The sequence below is a fragment of the Hyaena hyaena genome, unplaced genomic scaffold (genome assembly GCF_003009895.1).
Source record: "Hyaena hyaena isolate Hyena2069 unplaced genomic scaffold, ASM300989v1 scaffold_46, whole genome shotgun sequence".
NCBI lineage: Eukaryota > Metazoa > Chordata > Mammalia > Carnivora > Hyaenidae > Hyaena > Hyaena hyaena.
The window spans coordinates 2,237,350-2,261,005 of NW_024080678.1; the positions used below are offsets into that span (position 1 = coordinate 2,237,350).

The 23,656-nt window shown below is 47.4% G+C and overlaps 1 protein-coding gene across 2 annotated transcripts in view; it reads left to right on the forward strand.

Moving 5' to 3' along the window:
* The window catches only part of LARGE1 (LARGE xylosyl- and glucuronyltransferase 1), a 539,462-nt gene that overhangs the window by 404,544 nt on the left and 111,262 nt on the right, over window positions 1-23,656 (forward strand). For both annotated transcript variants that reach the window (XM_039230459.1, XM_039230458.1), the window contains one exon: window positions 11,828-11,932. In XM_039230459.1, the coding sequence (XP_039086390.1) occupies window positions 11,828-11,932 (105 nt within the window). The remainder of the gene's footprint in view (window positions 1-11,827; window positions 11,933-23,656) is intronic.

Below are 23,656 nucleotides of genomic sequence, written 5' to 3' on the forward strand. Positions count from 1 at the left end.
CCTACAATTCAGTTCTGACACTACTGCCTGGAAGTGGCATCTGACCCCACAAGCTTATGGACTCTGTCCCACAGGACTGCCTGTACCTCGGACACCAGGCGTGAGCATCAGGCCCCCAACTTACCCACATTTCCATTCGACTTGGCTGCAAAGTCAAGGCCTCCCTCAACCCCCTTCTCACATAGGTTTGCTCTTTGCTAGAACACAGAACTCAGGAACTCACTGTACTTACTGCTAGTGGTTGATTATAAAGAATACAACTCAGGAACAACTACATGGAAGAGATGCCCAAGATGAGGTTGAAGGGGAGGGTGTGAATAGAGGTGCCATGCCCTTTCTGAGTGTACCACCCTCAGGCACCCCGATGTGTTCACCAGTCCATCAGCTCTCTGAATCCCATTATTTAGGGTCTTTATGGAGGTTTCATTAGGTGGGTAGGCATGGTTGATTCAATCATTGACCGTCTGTGATGAACTCAGTCTCTGGTCTCTCTCCTGTCCTACTGTCCAGTGGGGTGAAACCCCCAAGCTTCTAATCAAGGTTTTGTCTTTCTGGCAACCAGCCCCCACATAGCTATTTAGGGACCCACTGAGTCACCTCATTAGAACAAAAGATGCTCTGGGGAGTCTGGGTGTCTCAGTCAGTTAAGCATCCAACTCTTGATTTTGGCTCAGGTCATGATCCCAGGGTCATGGGATCAAGCCCTATGTAGGGCTCTGCACTGAGCTTGAAGCCTGCTTGGGATTCTTTCTCTCCCTCTCTCTGCCCCTCCCCCACTACATGTGCACTATCTCTCTCCCTCTCTTCTCAAAAAAAAATAATAATGGGAAAAATATAATAGCTATAGAAGACCCAAAAATGTTGGCTAATAATGGTAATACTTGAACAATAATTTACAGTAAAAAAACATTTTATTTTACTCTTAAAATAACTATATGGTGGAAATGGAATAAATTTTATCATCATCCATTTTAGAGAAATGGAAACTAAAGCTCAGAAATCAAGTAGTTTTGGCCCATATTGCACAAGTAATATAACTGACCTTTGAACAATTTCTGGATTGGGGGCACTGACCCCTCTGCCCCTCATGCACTCAAAATATCTGCATTTAGCTTTTGACTCCCCCCAAACTTACCTACTTACTTCCTGGAAGCCTTACCAATGATGAGAATAATTGATCAGCAGATATTTTGTATGTTATCCGTATTATATCCCATATTCTTACAAGCAAGCAAGAGAAAAGGAAATGTTAAGAAAATCAGGAGAAATAAATTTACAGTCCTGTACTGTATTTATCCAAAAAAATCCACATGGAAGTGGACCTGCACAGTTCAGCCCCATGTGGTTCAAGGGCCAGCTGTAATTGGAAAAGCCAGAACTTTTCTGGTGGTCTTAAATCCCACAAATAACTGTTTTTCCTGCAATCCCAGTAGGAAAAGTGAGATGGTTTCTCCTAGGCACTGTCATCAGTGAGTTATAGGAGTATCTGTGAGCCAGGTACCTGAAAGATGCTAACAGATTATGGGTTTTTTTTTAAGATTATTTATTTTGAGAGAGAGTGAGAGAGAGAGGGTGTGTACAAGTGGAGAAGGGGCAAAGAGACAGAGAGACAGAATCCTAAGCAAGCTCCTCACTGTCAGCACAGATCCTGACATGGGGCTCAAACTCACAAATCATGACCTGGCTGAGATCAAGAGTCAGACACTTAACCGACTGAGCCACCCAGGCGCCTGCAAACAAATTGTATTTTTACAAAAAAGACCCAGGGAGTCCACGGATGCAAGTTGTAGCCAGATCCCGGCCAGCTTTGCTCCCCTGGGGGAGGCCCTGTCTGAGAGGTGACAGCAGTCAAGCATCCTGGGAGTCAGTGTGATAAAAGCAGCCTTGGAACATTGCCCAGCGGCTGGCCCTGTGTTCCTTTTTAGTTTTTCCCATTTCCAAAGACCAAAGATCAGGAAAGAAAGGAGAGACAAATCATTATTTGAGATCGAGCAGCAGTTGAAGTTCATGTGGGCCCACTTGGGACTGACCTGAGGAGGTGGGTGGGGACTTGTCCTTGCATCTTGGCAGATGGAATCATTACCTGGACCTTTATTGGATTACAGACTCTCTTCTGAGCCTCGGGCTGTCCTTTTCTGTTCTCCAGAGATGCCCCTGAGGTAGGAAATTGCTCTCAGCTCAGTGCTCTGGGATTAACACTCAGATGGACCACAGAGGACTCTGCGGTATTCTGGACCCCTGCCCGCGGTCTCTGGTAGCAGCGCAGGCAGGAACAGGTGTGCAGGTCAGATACGCCTTGGCCAACCTTTCTACCCCTTCTCTCCTGTCCTTTGGAGCCTTACCCACAGTGGTACCTGGGGACGGAGATGCCCTGCTGGTGGTTGCCAACTGCAGACATAGGTGTGGAAACACAGGCTTTTGCAACAGAGTGATCTGAACACAGCCAAGGCTCTGTGGTTCCAGCCCCTTGTCCTGCACAAGAGGTGTAACCTCTGTAAAAGTTTCCCTTCCACACTGTGGAGGCGAGCACAGTGCCCACCTCATGGGTTGTTGTGAGGGACTCTGAGACGACGTGTGGAAAGCATGTATCCCCGTGCCTAGACAGAGTGGTCACACAAAGGGGGGCTGCCCTCAAAAAAGCAGGCTTCCATCACAGGGCGGCCGTGTGCACACACACAGGACAGGTCGGGGAAGAACCTTGGGACAAGTTCAGCGTGAGAGGGATGCTGAGAAAGCCTGTTGGGGCTCCTAATCAAGAAATCCTACACTCAGGTTGGAAGGGGGATTTGAGGTCATCACCTCTACTACAGAAATCCCTGGGTGCCCTTCCCACTCCAAAGGCCCCCGCACCTGCCATGAATGAGAATTCATGGCGCTGTCTCTGCAGAGAAATTCCCAGGCCTCATCCCAGAAGAATCTGCTTCAGTGAGGTTAGAAGGTGGGGCCAGGCCAACAGTAACTAAACCATTTGAGATGCTCTTTGTAGAGATGATAAAACCCGGGAGCTGGGGATGGGGTCAGTTTTCTTCACTGATGTGTCTCTGGCAGTTGGTGCTGAGCCCCGTGCACAGTAGGAGCTTGGTGAAGACCTGCCGGCTGAGGGCTGAATCCTGCAGCCTTTTCCAGAACCGTACCAGTATTTAAAAGCTGCTCCCTAGAAAGGCAGCTTGTTTCCATCTTGGCAAACTCTATCACAGTCTTGCTTATAAGAAGCAAAATCTATCTTCCTTCAATCTTCACTCATTCAGCCTAATTCTGCCTTCTAGAGTGACACAGATTCTTATTCCTCTTAGAAGGGATTATCTCTCAGCTATCAAGGTCAGCAAGGATGGGGTCTTTATCTCCAAATGAAATCGAGGTTGACCAGAATGAGTAAACTAGAGAAGCATCCCCAAGGCAACAAAATGATTGGCGAGAGGACCTTTTTAAAGTAGGGCACGTGCATTCATACTGTGCAAGGATGCACAGTACGAGCCTGTGGTACATAAACCTAACCAAGAGTCTCAGGGAAGCCCCATGAAGGAGATCCCTTTACCATTTTACAGAGGAGGAAACTGTGGGACTAAGCATTTACCCAGGATTACCATTCAAGTGGGGGAGAACTAGAATTTGAACAGGTGAGAATTATACTCAAGTTCAAAGAAGGAGGAGAGGCAGCCACATTGGGGAAGCATATGCATAGGAAACACAGCCAGCATGGAGTCAGTAGTTGAACCCCAGCACTGGATGGTGTGTTCCCAGCTACCTCACTACCCTTCTCCGGGCTCTGCCTGTAAAAGCAGGCAGCTCCAGAATGAGTACTCAGATCTTTGCTGTGCCGGGGAGTTTGGGTGATACCAGAGTGCACTCAGGTGCAGTTATGCTGAGGGTACAGAATCCTGACAGTCTTTTCAACCCATTCAGGGTTGTTTTAAATATCTTTTGTGTTGCATCTTCTCAGGGGATGCTTTATTATTCCACACCCACTAGCAGAGGGCATCCAGGGCAAGGAACGGTCCTTTCTGGATGTGTAGTAAACAGTAATGTGGTACTATATGTTTTCCTTATTACAGCCATCCTGCGCTCAGACATGCATTATTGAATGGTACTATTAAAGGCTTTTCTATTTTAAAGTATCTTATTAGAAAAAATATGAGGTTGAAAAGTCATTGTTGCTTTCTCTGCTGATACTACGGACAGTCCCTAGCTGTAACACTGTAATATTCACTTGCTGGTGTGGGCAGAGCAGTTTTGATATGCAACGGTGATTGGTGGACTTTCTCTGTGCATCCGGGAGCTTTCCTGGGGGTGAGGAAAGTGAGACAGCTCTGGGGGCAGCTGCCATCAGAGCCAGAACTCTGTTCCTGGTGTTTACCTAGAGAGGCTCACCTGTAAGCATTCACTTCAATCCCATTCAGCTAGAAAGGATTCACCAGCTCCAGGTGGGCTAGGATGCTCGGCAATAGATAGTACTTAGTTTTCATTCACCCATCTATGCTCTACTGGGCCCCAGGAGCATTAATCTTTTAATGAAGGAAGCAAGATTATCAAATTTGCACCATCGGCGTATTTTTATGTAGGCAAAATGGAATGGCATGGCTCTCCTGAGGGGAAGGTGATCAGGTGTGACCTGCCAGGTCACCTGAGAAGGAGACGTGGTAAGGGGGTGACAGCAGGCAAGGGGACGGGTTTGAAACATAGCAGATAAAATCTGTGGGATTTGGTTATGGCGAGGATGTGAAGAGCAAGGAGTTAAGAGGAGCAGCTCCGGAAAGTTGTCTGAACTGGGATGGAGATGGGTGATTAACTTCCCGTCAGTGGTATTTGAGGCCGCTGGAGTAGATCCTGTCATCCAGGGATAAAATGTGGAACAGGAAGAAAGTAAGGGGCAAGGATGGGAGTGGGGAACATCAGGATCGAAGAGGAGGCAGGGAAAGAATGTTCAGAGGGAAGAAAACGGGCAAGAGCCTGCAGCCAGTCACGGAAGCTGGTAGCTTCAGAAAGGCAGGAGCCGGGGTGCAGACAGAAGGGCCAGGTTTTGCAGAGTCTAGTGTGTGCAGCCAGTGTGAGCACTTGAGAGGAAGACTCAGATGCCATATGCACAGTGACCCTCACTGTAGAGGAAGGGCAGTGCCTCAGGCAGGCACCCCCCAGGAGGCAGGCTCTTTGCTGTATCATTTCATCTGCACATCCCTTCTTGGAGGTGGGAGGTAGATTCTGTTCTTGCCCTTCTACAGTGAGGAAAGTAAGGCTCAGAAAAGTAAGACCGTGGCCCCAACATACAGAGCCAGGGCTAGAGCCCTCTTCAGTCTGGGTCACAAACCGTTAGTCTCTCTAATTTACAGTGCTTCCTGCCTCCTTGCTGCCCACCTGATGGGTGAATGCCCAGCGTGCCCTGTCCGCACCCCATGTGCCCCGTGGAAGCATCACCATCCCCCCGCTCCTGGGGCCTCACCTCCTGAACGGAACTCTCCGCCTTGAGCCAAAAGCTGCGGAGGAGGGAGCGAGGGGAGTTCCCAGCCTGGAGCCATCCGTCTGCTGGCTGGTGACACCGACACCATGGCCCCAGCAGAATAGCAAGCTTGTTCGCTCTTGTCTGGCTGTTAGTGGTGATGTATGAATAAGCAAAGAAGACAGCTTCATTTTCATAAGTTAACTTGTGCCTGGAGTAAGGAAGACGGGGAACAGTGCACTTAATCATAACCACAGGGCCGCACGGAAAACAATGACAAAGCCTTTTCTGTTAGTCACGGTGGTTTATTATAATAACTCCTAAGAAGACGAGGCAGTGCGGATGCAGAGCGAGGCAGCTTGCCAGCGGCCCGTGTTCTCCGCCCCCTCCGAGGAGTCCCCTGGGACTTTACCTCTTAATGGGACGGCCATGTGTGTTCGCATCATCCAGGTTAGAGCCTTAGACTTTGACCTCTGGAGACCAGATGCCACCGGGCTGAGGAGCCGGGACTGGAAGAGCCATAAAGGATGGCCTGCCTCATGCACTGTCTCTGCTGAGAAGGCTGTTACGAGATAGCACTGTTATCAGAAAAGCTTGTGGGGAAGCTTGGGGGTTTGGACGTCTGTGTGGACGTCTGTGGCGTAGCCCACAGTGCAGGTAAGGATGCAGTAGACAGCCCCGGGGAGACCCCAAGCCGGCATCACCCACCCTCCCCGACAGAATCAATTATTCCCTGCCCTCCATTCCTCCGACTTATCAAGTGTTTCTGTCACTGCAGGCACCGTGCTGCTTCATAATTGTTTATCTGCCTCCTCTTTTAGCTGCCTCTAGGGCAAGGACTATGTTGTATTTGTCTTTCATTCCATAGTTTTTGTGTGGTATCTGACACAGAGCAAACCCTCAGTTGATACTAAACTGAACCAACGTCTAGGCTGAGTAAGGACTGTGTCAGCAAAGGAAGGAGCGGGAGAGAGATGGCTGGAATTGCTGATGCCTGAATCCAGGTGGATGGGACAGAAGATGGGACCAGGGAATTCTGGGTGTAATGATAAGAGTAGATGTTTACTGGGGTGCCTGGGTGGCTCAGTCGGTTAAGCGTCCAACTTTGGCTAACATCATGATCTTGCGGTTCGTGGGTTCAAGCCCTGCATCGGGCTCTGTCTGACAGCTCAGAGCCTGGAGCCTGCTTCAGATTCTGTGTCTCCCTCTCTCTCTGCCCCTCCCCTGCTCATGCTGTCTCTCTATCTCTCAGAAATAAATTAAAAAAAAACAAACAACACTTAAAAAACAAGAGCAGATGTTTACTGAACATTTGACTGTTTTTCCAGGCATTAGTGTTAACATTTGAATAAGCAGAGAACACAAAATAGTGCCTCGAGAAAAATAAATCATTCTAAGGTATGTCCTATGTATTCACTTTATAATTGAGTGAAGAAGTGGGCACCGAGAGGTTAAGTAACTTGTTCAAGGTCACACAGCTAATAAGTGGAAGAGCCAGGATTTGAACCTGGGCAGTCTGGCTCTGATGTTCATTTCCTTCATTACTTCACTGTCCTCAGGAAGCCTACGACTGCAGGCTGCCACTGAGTTCTGCTGGTTTGTGGGCTGGATTTAGATGTCTTAGAGTGTATTGTGTGCTAGGGACCCGACCAGTGAACTTCACCTTTGACTGAAGCAGGGACAGTGTTTCCAGACCTGGATCACTAATTCTCAAACTTTAATATCCTTTCCAATTACCTGTTTTTTTTTGTTTGTTTGTTTTGTTTTGTTTTTTTTTAATGCAGATGACTGGCCCCAGTGGCCGGAATTCTTTGTTAGAAGTGTTAAGGCATGAGAGAATTAATAGATAATATGAACCCCGCATCCCCAATACTGAACCAATTTAAAGGTAAAAGAATGAGAGCAAAATGTCATCTTTTTAGTGCAGGTTAAATCAGAGGACTTCCTGTGGATGTTAATCATATCAAAGCTCTGAGTTAGAATTGCCCACCCTGTCCCCATGGTGTGGGTTGGTGTGGGGCAACCGTGGCCTCGTGGAGAGGAGCCTGCCCCAGGAAAGGACAGGGTTCAAGGGGGCCCTCTCTAAGAGAAGGGATGGAGGAGGGGTTAAGCAATGTAGACTTGTTTCTCTGAAGCTCACCAGCCAGGTAAGTCCTCCTGTGTACACAGAGGAGAGAAAGGGTTGGGGCTAGCAGCTGGAAATTCCTTCTAGAAACCGGAGAGGTAGGGGGAAGCAGCCTTTGGTCATAATTAACATCTAGGCTGATGCCCAGGAACCTGCAGTTAATAACCTGAGAAGCACTCAGTTCTCAGACCACAATTGGATAAAGTCCTAGAAGGACCTGTTGGGCTAGATGGACCTCCAAAGAAAACTTCATGGGTGGGCTTGCTGTCTTTCAGAAGCTTCCAAGTGAGCTTGGATGATGATCTGTAAAAATAGATATGACTTACAGGGTGCTTAATAGGTTCCAGCCCCCATGCTTAACCATTAACACACGTGACCTCATTCAAACATGTGAAGACACAGCAGTCCTAATGCTTAGAGACTGAGGCCAAGAGAGGTTAAGTAATTTTCTCAAGGATACACAGCTGGAAAGGGGCAGGGCCAAGAATTAGGATCAGGCAGTGGGACCTGAGGTTTCCACTCTTTACCTCTGACTACCCCCACTGCATAGTTCCCTGGGGATGGACCACAGACCTCTGCAGGGTGAGATGCACCAAATAGTTCAGGGTATTCACAAGCCCATTACAAAACCCAGCTACCCTTTAAAAAAAATTTTTTTTTCCTGTTTATTTGTTTTTGAGAGAAAGACAGAGTGTGAGCAGAGGAGGGGCAGAGAGAGAGGGAGACACAGAATCCAAAGCAGGTTCCAGGTCCTGAACTGACAGCACAGAGGTCCATGCAGGGCTTGAACCCACAAACTATGAGGTCATGAGCTGAGCTGACATCAGATGCTTAACTGACTGAGCCACCCAGGCACCCTGTTGTTTTATTGGGGGGGTGGGGCGGAGAGAGAGTGTGTGTGCCAGGGGAGGGGCAGAGAGAGGAGACACAGAATCTGAAGCAGGCTCCAGACTGTGAGCAGAGCCCAATGTGGTGCTAGAACTCACAGACCACAAGATCATGAGCTGAAATCAGATGCTTAACTGACTGAGCCGCCCAGGTGCCCCATCCCAGCTACCCTTTTAATTCTCTGACAGAGCGGCTAATGAATCCATCTGGAAAAGCAAAATGAAGTCTTAGTAGCTATTTGTTATTTTGCATTTTGTCAACCAATGGATATTAAAATTACAGCCATCGTGTTGCTAGTTAAGGATTTTATTTTGTTTTTTGACCTTAAAGAGGGCTGGCCTGTGTAAAGGAGTTGTATGCAACCATCATGAGAAATGCAACCCAGGTGCAAACTGAGAGGGGAGTTTGGATAACATTAACTTGGGTTAATCATGCATGTCACTCCTCTGGAGATTAAAACCTTGGGTTCAAGCCTTCTGTAGAGTAACCAACATAAACATGCTTTCAGGTGGTGCCGCCTCACCTTTGCAGTTTTCCATGCAGGTGAGGAAGATGGCCAGGTTTGCCAGAGAATGTGTCGGTGAGTGGGGGGAGGGCAAAATGCCCTACAGCCCCAGAAATGTGAGGATACTAATACACTAACATGGCGGGTCTCCCAGTCGGGAGAGGTTTAGCCACCACCAGACGTCATTTATTTAGTAGACATTTATTAGCACCCATTAGTGTGTTGGAGACTACCCTCGGACTAATGGAGAGGTGGATGTTTACAAATGAGGTGTGGGTGCACCTGTGTATCACCCACTCTGTCCTTCAGAGGGCATAAGTCAGCTAATGCAAAAAATGCCAGAAGGAAGTGCTGGATAGAACTGTCTGTCATCTCATGGGAGTGAAGGTAAAGTGACCATTCAGACTCAAGGATGTTCATAGGTGGCTTCACGCTAGAGATGGACTGGAAGGGATGATGGGCAGGGATTGCCCGGGGGTCAGAGCAGTTCCCATCAAGCAAGGGCCACATGGGCAGGAGCCAGAGGTGAGAACGTAAGCAATAAAACTGTATATTTTCATTTGGCAGGAATGAAGGGTGGTTAAATAGAGAAAGCTTATGGGGCGCCTGGGTGGCTCAGTTGGTTGAGTGACCGACTCTTGATTCAGCTCGGATCACGATCTCAGTGTTCATGAGATGGAGCCCCGCGTCAAGCTCTGCACCAATAGCACAGATTCTCTGCCCCTCCCCACTCACTCGCAAGCGTGTGTACTCTTTCTCTCTGAAAATAAATAAATAAACTTAAAGACAAAAAATAGAGAAACCTTCTGAAGAAGTAAACTGAGGCAGAACATGGAATGCCAGAGTCTACAATTTGGACTTTTAAGGTGCTGAAGATGACCTTATCTGAAATTCAGGTGGCTACCCTAAATTCAGTGAATGATCATTTCCGAGCATGTGACACCCTTCATTATATACAACCTGGGGTCATTAGTAATTATGAACCAGGGCTCTGTAGCCCCCCTGCGCCCGACCTTCGTGCAAGGTTATCACGTGGGCTCTGTAAGCAGGTCACAGCATCGGGACATGGCACACAGCTTTCTCTGCTGAGGACAACCTGCCTTTCAGATCTCATTGTTTTGCACGAACATCCCAAGCTCATTGCATGTGGAATTGATTGGCTCTTGCACTTCTTGAATTGTTGATGTGTTTTTCTGAGGGATTCTACAAGTTTTGGATGTGATCATATACAATGACAAAGTGGGTGGTAGTATTTTTTTCCCATGCCTCTAATTTATGTATTTGTGCCGGGGTGATGATTTAGATAGGAGCTCGATAAATTGATCAAATAAATTACACCGAGCCCACACACCATCATTTCAGGGAGCTGCCATCACACCAGGGAGGTTCTATATCACAAAGCATGCTGTTCCGGGAGAAATGTCGTGTTTTTCTTAACACACTGCTAGGCTTTCATTTGGTCAGAAAGGTCTTTATTTCTCAGATCGGCCAATAATATAAAGATTTTTAGCCCCAGAAGGCATCGCTTAGCTCTGGAAGACCATGATTATTAGTCATATGACCTTAGCAAGCTATTTAAAATGTCCAAGCCTCAATTTCTTTCTCTGTAACATGGATTTTTCACTCCTCCCACAATTACTTGTTGTAATGGCACGCGAGATGGCATTGAGCCGGTGGAAGAAGTGTGTGTGTCACACAAGTACCAAGTCACGTGCTGGCTCCACCACTATTGTTCACATCATGGTCCCGGTGAACTTTGGTTTCTTGGTCTGTAAATAGTTGATAGTTAAGTCCAAGGGAGTACCTTCTGCAAGTGGATGATAGGCTTGTCTTGTGGAAGGTGGATGGGTCTGATGCCCTGCTTGCCCTCCGTAGAAGGCCTGGACTGCCAGGAACAGTAAGTTCTAAGAAATCGAGAGGAGTGACTGACTGCTCTAAGATGCTGTGAAACTAGTCTGACCAAGAGTCCTGGCCCTCCCGTGCTGCTGACTCCTGTACACCAGATGCAGGCCAACGTCAGAGCTGAGCGCTGGGGACAGAGAAGCAATAGCTCCTCTAGGAAACACTCCTGCATTGACATGACACGATGGCTTGTTGACTCATGATGAAATGGATGTGAGGATGAAAACACTGTGGGGAGGTGGCCAAAAGAGGGCTCTTCTCTGTGGGCTACTATCTCCTTCACCAAGGGGCATTTCTTCCCTCTGATGGGAGCAAATGATCTTAGCTGATGCCAGAAAGCCAGGGAACTAACGTACAGTGGGAAATAGAGCTGGAACACATGAGGTGTGTCGGTAAATAAACATGTGTTGCATGAGTTAGGGGATGGATGGATGGATGGTTGGCTGGCTGGCTGGCTGGCTGGTTGGTTGGGATTCATTATCACAGAGTAACTGGGTGACATTGGGCAAGCTAATTATCCACCCCTTCATTTCTTCTCTATAAAATGGGGATAATTTAACCCCTTGGTGGGGCAAGGGGTACCTGGGTGGCACAGTCGTTTAAGCATCTGACTCTTGATTTTGGCTCAGGTCATGATCTCATGGTTTGTGAGATCAAGGCCCAAGTTGGGATCTGTGCTGACAGTTCCAATCCTGCTTGGGATTCTCTCTCTCCCTCTCTCTCTCCCCCTCCCCCATGCATGCATTCTCTCTCTCTCTCTCTCAAAATAACTGAATAAACTTTGAAAAAAATGGCAGGGCTGCCAAAGTGTGAAATTAAATACGCTAATACAAGTTAAGCATTTAGATCAAGGCCTGACACTTAATAAAAACTAAAATAAGATTTATCATATCACTATGTCTCCTATTCAGTACTTACTCACTGTTCCATGTGGCTTGGCTTCTTTTAATACCTTTACTTTCTCTGTACTTTACAGGTCAGCAGGTCCTGGGCTTGGTAGAGAACCAGAGTGACTGGTACCTTGGAAACCTGTGGAAAAATCACCGTCCGTGGCCTGCCCTTGGAAGGGGCTACAACACAGGTAAATTGTGAGGGTGGTGCGAGGTGGGGGTTTCAGAAGGTGACGTGAGGGCTCAGTGTTCTTTCCTCTGAGGAGGAGGCCAGCAAAGGCCAGGAGGAGACCACTTGGTTGCCTGAATTCTGCAGTGGACGGTGTATACACATTGACCTTCCAGTCTTAGAGCCACAGCTGTAGTCAGCGTAGCGTCAGACCCTGGCTGTCAGTGGCAATCTCAGCAAAAAGCCTCTCTCCTGACTAACCTTCAAATCTAGATCCCATTGGGCTTTTTTAGCAGTATGACCTCTAGGTTCCTTCGCTCCACTGATACAAAGACTGTTCCACGGTGACAAAGAACCCCGACATTTCAGCTGCTTAACACGGCAAACATTTACATTCCTCACATTCCATGTCCCTGTTAGGCCTGCTGGATCTTGCTCACCATAGGCATTCGGGACTCATCTGGATTCATACTTCCTTGTATAGAGGGGAAAGTAGGGGGGTCTTATTGATTCTGAAAGTTTCTGGTCAGAAGTGACATCATTTCTGCTAATATTTCATTGGCTAATGATATCTTCATTCATTCATTCATTCTGTGTTCAACAACTGTGGATGGAGTGCCTAGTCTATACTAGACCCTGTGCCAGGTAGGCCAGATGCCTCCCATGACCTCACAGAGCTTATCAATAAGGAATTAAAGCAACGTCCCTCTCCTTAAGCTCAGGACTGCCAATGCCTGTTGTTGCTGTGCTTCCAGATCCTTCTGCCCTTTCCCCTTTATCCTCTATTGCTACTGCTTTGGAACTCCGTTCTTAAAGGATGTAGATGTGTGATCTGGGTCAGGATCAAAACTTGGAGCTCAGAGAGCAGTAGGATCAGGCCCAGAAGGACTGGGACCCGGCATCTGAGACCAACTGGACTGGGTGGGACAGGTGTCAGGGGATGGCACCACCTAAAAGGTCCCAGAGGCCAAAAGTCAACTCTGAGAGCTGAGGATCAGGTGCAAATACAGGGGCCCCAGAGGCCAAGGAAAAATGGCTGACAGTCAAACTTCCAGAGGTGAGAGTTCAGACATAGGGTCAAAGCTGGAGGATGACAAGAAACGAAAGTGTCAGGGGCGCCTGGGTGGTTGAGCCTCTGACTCAGGCTCAGGTCATAACCTCACAGTTTGTAGGTTTGAGCCCTGCATCCGGCTCTGCCAAGAGCTCAGAGCCTGGAGCCTGCTTGGGATTCTGTCTCTCACTCTTTCTGCCTCTCCTCTGCTCATGCTCTCTCTCTCTCTCTATCAAAAATAAATAATAAAAACAAAATTAAAAAAAGTGTCAGAGTCAGTGTGTAGTGGTGCCAGTTAGGGAGTCCTGTGAAGGCCATCCTTTGAGATGGGAGCCTTCCTTTGCTGACATTTGCCAGAACATCCAGGCAGGCCTCACTCTATGGAATTCACACCTCCTGGAGGCTCCCCTGCTGTGCTGGGCATTAACCCTTGAGTCCCTGGATGGTGAGGATGTCTGAGGAATCTCTGAGAGGGGCCAGGCTCAGGCTCGGAGAGGGAGGCAGAGAGAAGCAGCTCTCCCTCAGCTGGTGTAAAAGGATTTTCATAATGACTATGGCAGCGTGTCTGGGTACCAGCTGAGTATGTACTGGGTGCTTTCTAGATGTTACTCTTATTCAATCCTTACACTAACCCCACCAGGCAGGCGCTATTCTTATCTCTATTTTATTCTGGGGAAACTCACACTGAGAGAGGTTGAGGCTCTAGTCTGAGCAGTAAGGGGGCTTCCTTGTTAACTACTAATCTTCCTAGCTTGAACTTCACTGGCTTCAAGATCAAGAATACCATACATTGTAGGATTCTAGACTCTTGTCTTTGAAGCATCTGGAGAGAAGCCTAGGATTTTGCCCTCAGGATGTTTCTGGAGCAATAGGATCTTCTCTGAAACCTACCACTGTTTCTTCTCCAAGCAAACATTCCCAGGAGGCTTTCTCAGTGCCTCTGAGGCTAGACCCTTTAGGAACCCACTGTGAGGCCAATCATATGCCTTCCCCCCACCCTGCCCCGTCCTTTCCTTTGGTAAGTGAATTATCATCTGATGTTGATCTTTTGTAAAAGCCTGAATTCTAATACGTTCACTCCAGGCTCTCGCAAAGCCCGAGACATCCGTGTCTGTTGGGTGGGAGAAGGGAAATTTCAGGTAAACCCTGGTGTCTGTCTTCCACAACACAGAATAATAGACAGTGTCACACAGAGATATACCGCAGTGGCCTTGAGGACATGGCGTCAGGGTCATGGTTATCCGCGTCAAAAAAAAAAAAAAAAAAAAACCCCACAGGCCATCAATCTGGGTTTGCGGGGAGGAGAAAAATGTGGCACACTGGGGAATTTATTACGACAAAAATGACATGTCCCATCCCGCCTCTCCCAGTTTGCCTCAGTGTGAGGTCAGGAGACATACAAGTCTGAAAACCACCGTCAGTTCCTACTTGATATGCCAAGGCAGTGAGTTACTTCCCCGCTTGCTGCTGCTTAAAGGGCAGAGCAGATGAGGAAAGCCCTGTTAGAAGTGATGTGTCCATTTAAATAAGCCAGTGACACCAAGTGATCATTATAAAAGGATTTATGCGACATCAGAATGCATTGGCTTTCATGATGGGGATTTGTTATTTTAAGATGAGGAATTGTACCACACATCAGTGGATGAGTCATCCTGCACTTAGATTCTCATGGAAGTTGAGGATTCTGCTGGGAGGGAGCCCTCTGCCCTAAATCCTAACGCAAAGCAGGCCTCCAGAAGGGGTATCTCCCGCAAAGCCCCTCACTGAGCCTTCCACTTGGCCTTGGCAGACTCTGGCAGATCCACGCTGGAATTGCGATTCAGCCACTACGTGTACGTGTAGGCTTGGCCAACTTGGTTCACCTCCCTGAAACTTAGTTCTTTCCTCTGTAAGATAGAATAATAGTACCTAGCATGGGGGCATTAACAGGGTACCTAGTTCAACAAGCCTAGCCTGGTGTCTGACATAAAATAAGTGCTCAGTAAATCTTAGTTTGTGTCCTCTTTGCCACTTATCCTCTGGGGGAATGGAATCCATTCTCTGCTTTTAAACTGGTGGTTATGTGATGTTTGTTAAGGTTTTCAAAGTCCTCTCAGGTCAGGAAAAAAACCTGAGATTTTCACTCTTCCCTAAATACAGTGCAGCCACTTTCTCCTGTTTCTCTACTATCTGGAAAAAGATACCTTTTCATGTCATTTTTATTTTTTTTTATTTTTTAATTTTTTTAATGTTTTATTTATTTCTAGGAGAGGGAGAGAGACAGCGTGAGCAGGGGAGGGTCAGAGAGAGAGGGAGCCACAGACTGAAACAGGCTCCAGGCTCTGAGCTGGCAGTTAGCACAGAGCCCGACGTGGGGCTCGAACCCACGAACCGCGAGATCATGACCTAAGCGAAAGTCGGACGCTTAACCGACTAAGCCACCCAGGCGCCCCTCATGTCATTTTTAAAAAAGATTATTTTACTTTGTGGACCAGCTTCCTAACTATGATTTACTTTAAATATCCCCAGAAAAACAAGCATAGGATGATTGAGTTGAAAAATCTGTCTTTCAGAGATAACTTTATTGCTTTCCAACTTTGTTCCTTTTGGAAAGCTGCTCAAGCTCTCTGAGCCTTGGGTTTGTTTCTGTGAATGGAAAACAAATGAATGATAAGCCCACCCGGAGCCCATGGTGAGGCTCTGTTGTGGTAGAGTAGCTACAGGGGCCTGGTGAACCAAAATGCATTAGGAAGTTGGTTGTGGTTTTTATTTCTCCTCCTGACCACAGCCTAGCTGAGTAACTGTTTTCCAGTAATTTAGATTTGGCCCCATTTATCAAGTTCAGCTGCATTCACTAGGCATCAGGCCAGACACTCTACTATGTACTATCTTCATTAATTCCTAGAATTGTCCTGTGCAGGAGACATTCCCCTGAAAACAGCAGCCAGCTTCCTCCTTCCTCTTGTTTCTCCTTCCCAGTCGGTTAGCACAAAGCCCACAGGGCCTAAAAGATTAGAGATCTGTTCGCCATCTCCCATACCATCCCCTCCCTTCTTACCAGAGCTGTTTACAACTTAATTCCGTCTTCACAGCTGTGGACAGACCGGCAGACCAGGCCAACCCCAGCACAGTGTGCCCTCGCCATGAGCACTCAGGTGGAATTAAAAGGCACCTCTCACATCCTTGCACAGAGATGGGTTCATTCCCGACCACTCTGTCCATTCATCATCTAGGTGCGGGAAGCTGTCATTCACCCAGCATTCAGCTGTCTGCAGGACTTTTTTTTTTTTTTCTTAAACAAGATTATGACTGGCTCATTGAGATTCAGCCCACTTCAGTTCCTACACTGACGACGAATATCTTAAAAACAAACACCAGCGAAGAAGAGAAGGAGAAGGGAAGCTACAAGTAGCAGGTGACTGGAGAATGGGGTGAGGGGAGGCCGGCCGGTAGAAAGGAGATGCTTTACAGAGAGCTTTGTTTCCGGAGGATCCCAAAGGTTACTCCAGGACAAGGTGCTTCCTCCCCAAGACGAAGGACATAACGTTAACCAGAGCAGAGGATGTGCTTTAAGAAACAACTTAAAATATACCAATTCCTTTCAGTCTCCAAAGTAGGCCAGAGACAGGCAGATGGAGACCTGGCTCTCCAGCGAGGGAGGAGGAATTTCTCTAGGAATCCTTATCCACAGGACAATCAAATGGGGACACACAAGGACAGACTCACCTCTGAGTTTAGAGCACAGTGAAGAAGTACAAGTGGAAGGTGAGGCATGGCAAAGCCAGTTGCCATGGTGACTCCAGGGCAGGGATTCAAAAGGAGCTAACCTTTGATCACTTGCTGAAGAACTGCTAAACAGTTAGCTTTCATGGGCCACCCAGAAGTGTGGGGTGTGGGCTGGCCCTTTGCTCTGCCCTTGACCTCCAGTCTTCTGCAGCCCTAGCCAAGTCCCTTCATTTCTCAGAGCCCTCCTGTCTCTCAGCTCAAGAACTAAGAACTGTTTATGCTCTGAAGGAGTGTCGTCATTGGATGATTTCTCTCTGTAATAATTGCATTCAGAGAAACTAGCTTTAACTGTCGTTCATTCAGCACATGTTACTGAATGCCTATATTCAGGGTGGGAAAAGATTTGTAAAAAAAGAAAAAAGAATGAGTGCTACTGAGAACTTTCCTGTAAGAAGATTGTAGTTTAGTGGAGAGAAGTTTGCATATCCACAAATAGACTTGGTGTGACTTGAGGCCCTAGAATGATTGAGATTCAGAGTTGAATGCCAACCTCTCAGTAAACCTCAACCAGCATTTTCTAGACTAATTCCAGAAGGCATTGCAGGAGATGTTGGTACGTGTTTAGAAACTGTGGACAGACAAGGTTGAGAACTTTGTATTCTGGATCCTTCCCTTAGAGACCCCCGTTGTGTGCTCGTGTATTGGAGGTCCTAGAAAGTCCAAAAGTAAGGGAGGCTGTTCAGCCCAGTGGCCCTTTCTACTCTTAACTTGATCCTAGAGCTATGGAAAGAAGTTTGGGAAAAAAACTACTTCTACACCAATTCTAGGGACAGGGATTATCACTTTTTGAGCTCTGTATCCCAAGCTCGTGGCACAGAAGAGCTTAAATAGAGTAGAATAAGCCTGCAGAAAGATGCTTGCCATTCAAAGAATGGTTCATTCAGTAGAGATGTCTCCTCTGTTTTGTACTGTATTTTCTCACTCATTTCTGTATGTACGTAAGGATGTAGACATGCTCGCACTGCACCTTCTTAGTCAGCACCCTCGGTGCCACATGTCTGAAGCCAGTTGCCAGCCCTCCAAAACTTCCTTCCCGTGTGAAGCAATTCTGTATGAGATGGCTTCCAGACCTTCTACCATCCTGTTGGGTTGGCCATTTGAAAGAATTTTTTTAAATGTTTATTAATTATTGAGAGACAGAGAGACAGAGAGACAGAGCATGAGAGGGGGTGTAGAGAGAGGGAGACACAGAATCCAAAGCAGGCTCCAGGCTCCAAGCTGTCAGCACAGAGCCCAACATGGGGCTCGAACTCATGAACTGTGAGATCATGACCTGAGCTAAAGTGGGACACTTAACCGACTGAGCCACCCAGGCTTCCCTGGGTTGGCTTTGTAGGTAGCTCCAACTTCTCTTTGCGGAGGCGACACACTGACCTGAGTGATATGCTCTGGATGTTATCAAACTGTCAGAGGTTCATGCCTTCACCTGGATATTTACGTCCGCTCTTCTGAATCATTTAGAATGTCTGCTTAAAATGTCAGCTTTCAGGCTCTAACCCACATAATGTGAATTTGAATCTCTGGAGGCGAGGCCACATAACTGTACTTCGAAACATGCTCCCTACGTGATTCGGATGCATGCTAAAGTTTGAGAGGCAGCCTCCTGGTACAGACTTTTATTGCCATTTGCACATCAAGCTCAAATTGAACTTGAGTTCAACTGAGAAGCTCCATGAGTGACTGCTCAGCCAAAGGTTCCCCATTCTGTACTTCTGTACTAGATTTATTGACCCTAAAGCACAGACTTCATATTTATCTCTGGTGGAGTTTTATCTGATTTAGACCCATCTTTGTCTCATTTTCTTTGACTTCATTTTAGTCCTCCCCTTAGGGTCATCCACAAAAATAATGAAAATGCCTTCTGTTCATTCAGCCAGTGGCCTTGCCTCATCTTTGTAACAAATGTTTCAAATGCCTTTTTTACAATCCTCGAATAAAATTCAAAGGTTTACAATATTACACTGTCGACAAATACAATTTCCAAAAAAAAAAAAAATCAATATAGTGCCCTGGCTATGTAATTTACAGGAGAAATAAAAGGAAATTAATTTACTATAAAATAATACTGACTTCACGTGTAATTGCTCAGGCATAGCTCCAGTGGAATCAGGATATGATGGTGCGGTCAGGTGCTTCTGTGCTGTGTTCAGGGTAGAACCATCTTCAGTGCGATGCCATCAGTGCAGAACAGCACCGATGGGTCACTAACAGCCCACATTCGACCCATGGTGTTTGTGATCTGTGAGGTGTTTTCCTAAAGTAGTAAGCATCTCTTGGCAAATTACCAGATAGCAAGAAGCATCCTCTTCCCTTGATCTGTATTCCAAATTCACTGTCTATTATTAAAACCGTGCAAAAACAGCACTCCGTTCTGTTTCTGTAAGGAGTGTGCGTTTCAGGCTCAGATAGAACGACTGTGTACAACTGTAACACAAATGTCCAGGGGGACCCATGGGACGCAGGAATATTCTTCATTGTGGTAGCCTTTTCTGGGAAGAGGAGGCATTGGCCCTGTGGGGAGCAATAAGTTCAAGGCGCTGCAGATGTTCAACGGACGGACCCAAGTACAAAGCCGTGACCTGTTCGGGATCTCCCTCAAGGCTAACATCGATGAATAAGAGAATATGCTCCCCACTCACAGGGAACATTGACTCAGCTAGAAGTCTGTGTGTCAGTACTACCACTAGCTACTTCTCTCCACTTATGCTCTTCTGAAGTTCAGTGAAGTGACCCATAGCCTGTCCACTTCATTTCCTGAACCAGAATCTCCTTTGGCCTTAGTTCTTCTTCTTTTTTTTAAAAAAAATATTTATTTTGAGAGAGAGAGAGAATGCACAAGCAGGGGAGGGGCAGAGAGACAGTGAGAGAGAATCCCAAGCAGGTTGCATGCTGTCAGCACAGACCCCAGCATGGGGCTCAGTCTCATGAACCAGGAGATCATGACCTGAGCCAAAATCAAGAGTTGGTCACTCAACTGACTGAGCCACTCAGGTACCCCTCAGTTTCCTTTTAAAAGACAGTATTACTTGTCTTCTGGAAATGAACAGTTGTGGGCTCAAGTCCCAACTCTGTCTCGTTCTAGCTCCACGATATCTGGGCATCTAACCGTCTTTATCTACCAGGACTTGAAGAGTTCCCACCTCACAGGGCTGCTTTGAGGACAAAATTAGATAATATTTATAAAGCGCTTGGGATGATCTCTGGGTCAATAATGTCAGATATTAGTACTTTTTTGTTATATTTGAGGTTCCCCGAGGTGTCCTGATGGCTCACTCAGTTAACCACCTGACTCTTGATTTTGGCTTAGGTCATGTCTCACGGTTCCATGAGATTGAGCCTCTGTGCTGTCAGCACAGAGCCTGATTGGAGTTCTCGGTCTCCTTCCCTCTCTGCCCCTCCCCCACTCATGTTGGCTTACTCTCTGAATGAATGAATGAATGAATGAATGAATGAATGAATAAAGTTTTGAGGTTCCCAAAGAGGGAAGACCATCATGGCTCTTGAACATGGTTTGATAGTAACTCTATACTTAGTCCATTGAAGAGGTCTGGGCCCGAGCACTCCCTCCTCAGCACCCGCTGTCCAAGTGTTCAGTCACTTGCTGGACACATAATCCTCACGCACCCAGCATGTGTGACTTTCCAGGCACCTTTCTAGGCCCAGGGGATGCTACAGATGGAGACAAAAAGGACCTGTGTTTGTGGGAGGGCCCTTCTTGTAGGAGAGAAGCAATCCCCCTCTTGTATCCTGCAATGCCGCTGCATCAGGCACCCCTGAACTCACTCAACTACAACCATTCTGCCTTCCCTGCTGTCCCTCGAACACACCTGTGTAAACCTGGGGGCCTCTCCAGCTCCAGAGAGTGGCTTCACTCCACTGCCTTTCCCTGCCTTACTCTCCTGCGTCGTGGTAATTGCCGTCTGACCTACGATAATTTCCCTCATTTTCTTTTTTAATTTTCTGTCTCTTTCCATGAGGATTTAAGTTCCTCAAGGGTAGTAATTTCTGTCTATTAATTTCCCTGCTTTATCTCCTGTCCCTAGAATCATGCCTGGCATATATTAGGCATTGAGTAAGTATTTGTTGTTGAATGAAATTAATAACTTTGGAAGATGGTAAGTGTTTTGGAGACAGTAACGCAGAACAGCAGTCATGAACGGGAGTTGGAGGGGGAAATCTGGCTCCCGGGCGACATTGGCAGTGTTCAGAGATGTATTTGGTTGTCACAGCAAGGGAGATACTTCTGACATTTAGTGGGTAGAGGACAGGGGTGCAGCCAACCCAACAGTGGATGGAAAGTCCCCTATAAAAGAATGTCCAGCATAAAATGTTTACACTTTTGAGCTTGAGAAACCCTGACATAATATGATGTGCTGGGAAGCACAGGAGGGAATTAGATTCTTCTAGAAAGAGCCATTTCTTTAGGGAAGGGCTCTCTGAGAAGATGGCATTTGAGCAGCAGACCTGAAAGAAAGGAAGTTGGCAGCTATTCTGGGTTCTAGAACAGCATTCTAGAGAGAATGACAAACTCAGCAGAGGCCCCAAGCAGGAGTGGACCTGGATGTGTATGTTCCTCTCACGGTCGGGCCCCACACTCCCTGGACATGGGTGTCAAGCAGACCTTCACTAAGCTATAGGATGAACCCATCTCTGGGCCATTCCTTACCTATAGGGTCTGAGCCCTCCTGTAAAATCTAGTGATGCTCAAAGCAGAGTCTCCAAGTATGTAGATTCAGAATGTCTTCAGATTCTCCCCTCCAGGCCCTGGGAGCTCTGACTCACATAACGCACGTTGGAGCCATGCAACTGGTTCTGTTCTCCTGCTTTGGTCTAGGGTTTATAAAGATCACCACCAGCCCAGAGATCTGTGGCAAAGTGTAGCATCTTTGAAAGGGGGTCGGCCTGGGCTGGTCATGGCTACCGGTCAAGGGACATAGCCCCTCATCTTCCCTGCATGCTCCTGTTCAGCCACACTGGCCTCCTGAGTGTCACCCAAATGCACTCTCACCCCTGAGTCTGAGCCCTCTGCCTGGACTGCTCTTTCTATTCCTACCTTCAGTGCTCAGCTCAGAGGTCCTTTCCTCACCGTGGGCTTTCCTGGCCAGCTTCTCCCAAGGGACACTCCCCGTCCCTCACCCTGTTTTCTTTTGCTTCGTTGCACTTTTCATCAATGCTACAAGAGACACATTTTTTATTATTCAGATGCTGCCTGGTATAGGCAGAGGGGCCCCCAAAAGATGCCCATGCCCTAATCTTTGGAAACTGTAATTCTGTTACCTTATGTGGCAAAAGAGATTTTGCAGTTGTAATTACAGACCTTACAATAGGGAGATTATCCTGGATTATCCAATGGGCCTAAGAATCTAATCACAGGAGTCTTTGAGAGCAGAGAGCTGCGTCCACCCGACAGCAGGACAGATGTTACAGAAGGGAAGCAGAGAGCTTGGATGTGCGGGGAGGGGCCCTCATGCCATTGCCATGGACAGTGTGTGACCAGGAGAGCAGGCAGTCTTCAGGAGCTAACGCATGCAAGGAAGAGCGGAGCTTAGTTCTACAACCACAGGGAAATGAATTCTGCAAACAACCTGATGAGCTTGCAAGTAAATCCCCCCACTAGAACCTCTGGTTAAGATCCTAGGCTGGCCTGCACCTTGATTTTGCCCTTGTGAGACTAAACAGAGAACCCAGCCCAGCCCCTGGGCTTCTGACCTATACAGATACAAGATAATCAATGTGCGGGTTTTAAGCTGTTAAAGTAATTTGTGGCAGCAGCAACAGGAGACTCGTCTCCCCGTCTTGCCCCGCAAGAATGTAAGCTCCTCGAGGGGCGAGGATCTTGTTTGGTTCACTCCTGTGTCTCCATCCAGAACAGGGAAAGTTCTCAAATATTTGTTGAATGAACAAATGCATTCCAGCTTCTATCAGTCCTGCCTTTCTGGACATGGAAGACAACTGGGAAAGTTGCTGGTGGGAAACTGTCCATGTGCCGGTATCTTACAGGATGTGCCCGTTTGATAGGCAGGCACTCAGCAGGTGGCAGGTACCTGGCATCAGGTCCGCACTCAGAGCAGAAATTCAAGTGACGTGTGGTCTCTGCTTGCACCACCATTTCCCCTCCCCCACGTGGTCACGTGGTCAAGTTAGATTTAAGGTAGGAGGTTAAGGACAAATACAGTGTAGGTGGGTGCTGTGATGGAGGGGTGTGCCCATAGTCGCTGCTTGAGTGCATTGAGAAAAGTGCCAGCTAGGAAGTCTGGAGGTGGGGATGGGGGTGAGGGTGGACATTCCAGGCCAACAGAGCAGCAAGCCGCCCCACCCCCCACCCAGGCCCAGCCACTTGCCCCCTGCTCAGGCTAGGGAACATGGAAACTCTTGGCACAGAGAACAGCACATGATTTAGGCTTTTAGTTTAGTCCAAGGTGTGACTTGTAGAATATTTGCCCAGCATATGGGGAGTGGTGAAGAGTGCAAGTTCTGGCTCCATCAGTGGCTTTACAGTGACCACACAATGGTCACTTAGGTACATCCCTTCGTCTTCTTGGTTTTTTTGCCTTTCTTGTAAAATGTGAGTGTCGGTACAGACTCAGAGGATTGCTAGAAAGCTTACGTGAATGGAAAATGCCTGGCAAACAGCAAGCACTCAATAAATGGTAGCTAAGACTCCTGGCATAGCAGTACAGAGCACAGTGGTAGGCAGGGGGGCTGGGGGCTTAGGTAGGGCTGATGTCTGAATGCTCAAGAGCCCATCCAGCTTCACCCAACAGGCTGGGAGATTTTTAAACAAGGCACAATTTCACTCTTAGCCCTAGGGAGAAACTGCCCTCACCCAGCACCCTCTTCCCTTTTCATGGTCTCCATTTAAGTTTTGTCCTTGAGCCAGGTTCCCATCTGGGCCCTGGGGCTACAGCCTGGACAGACGCTTGCAGAAGC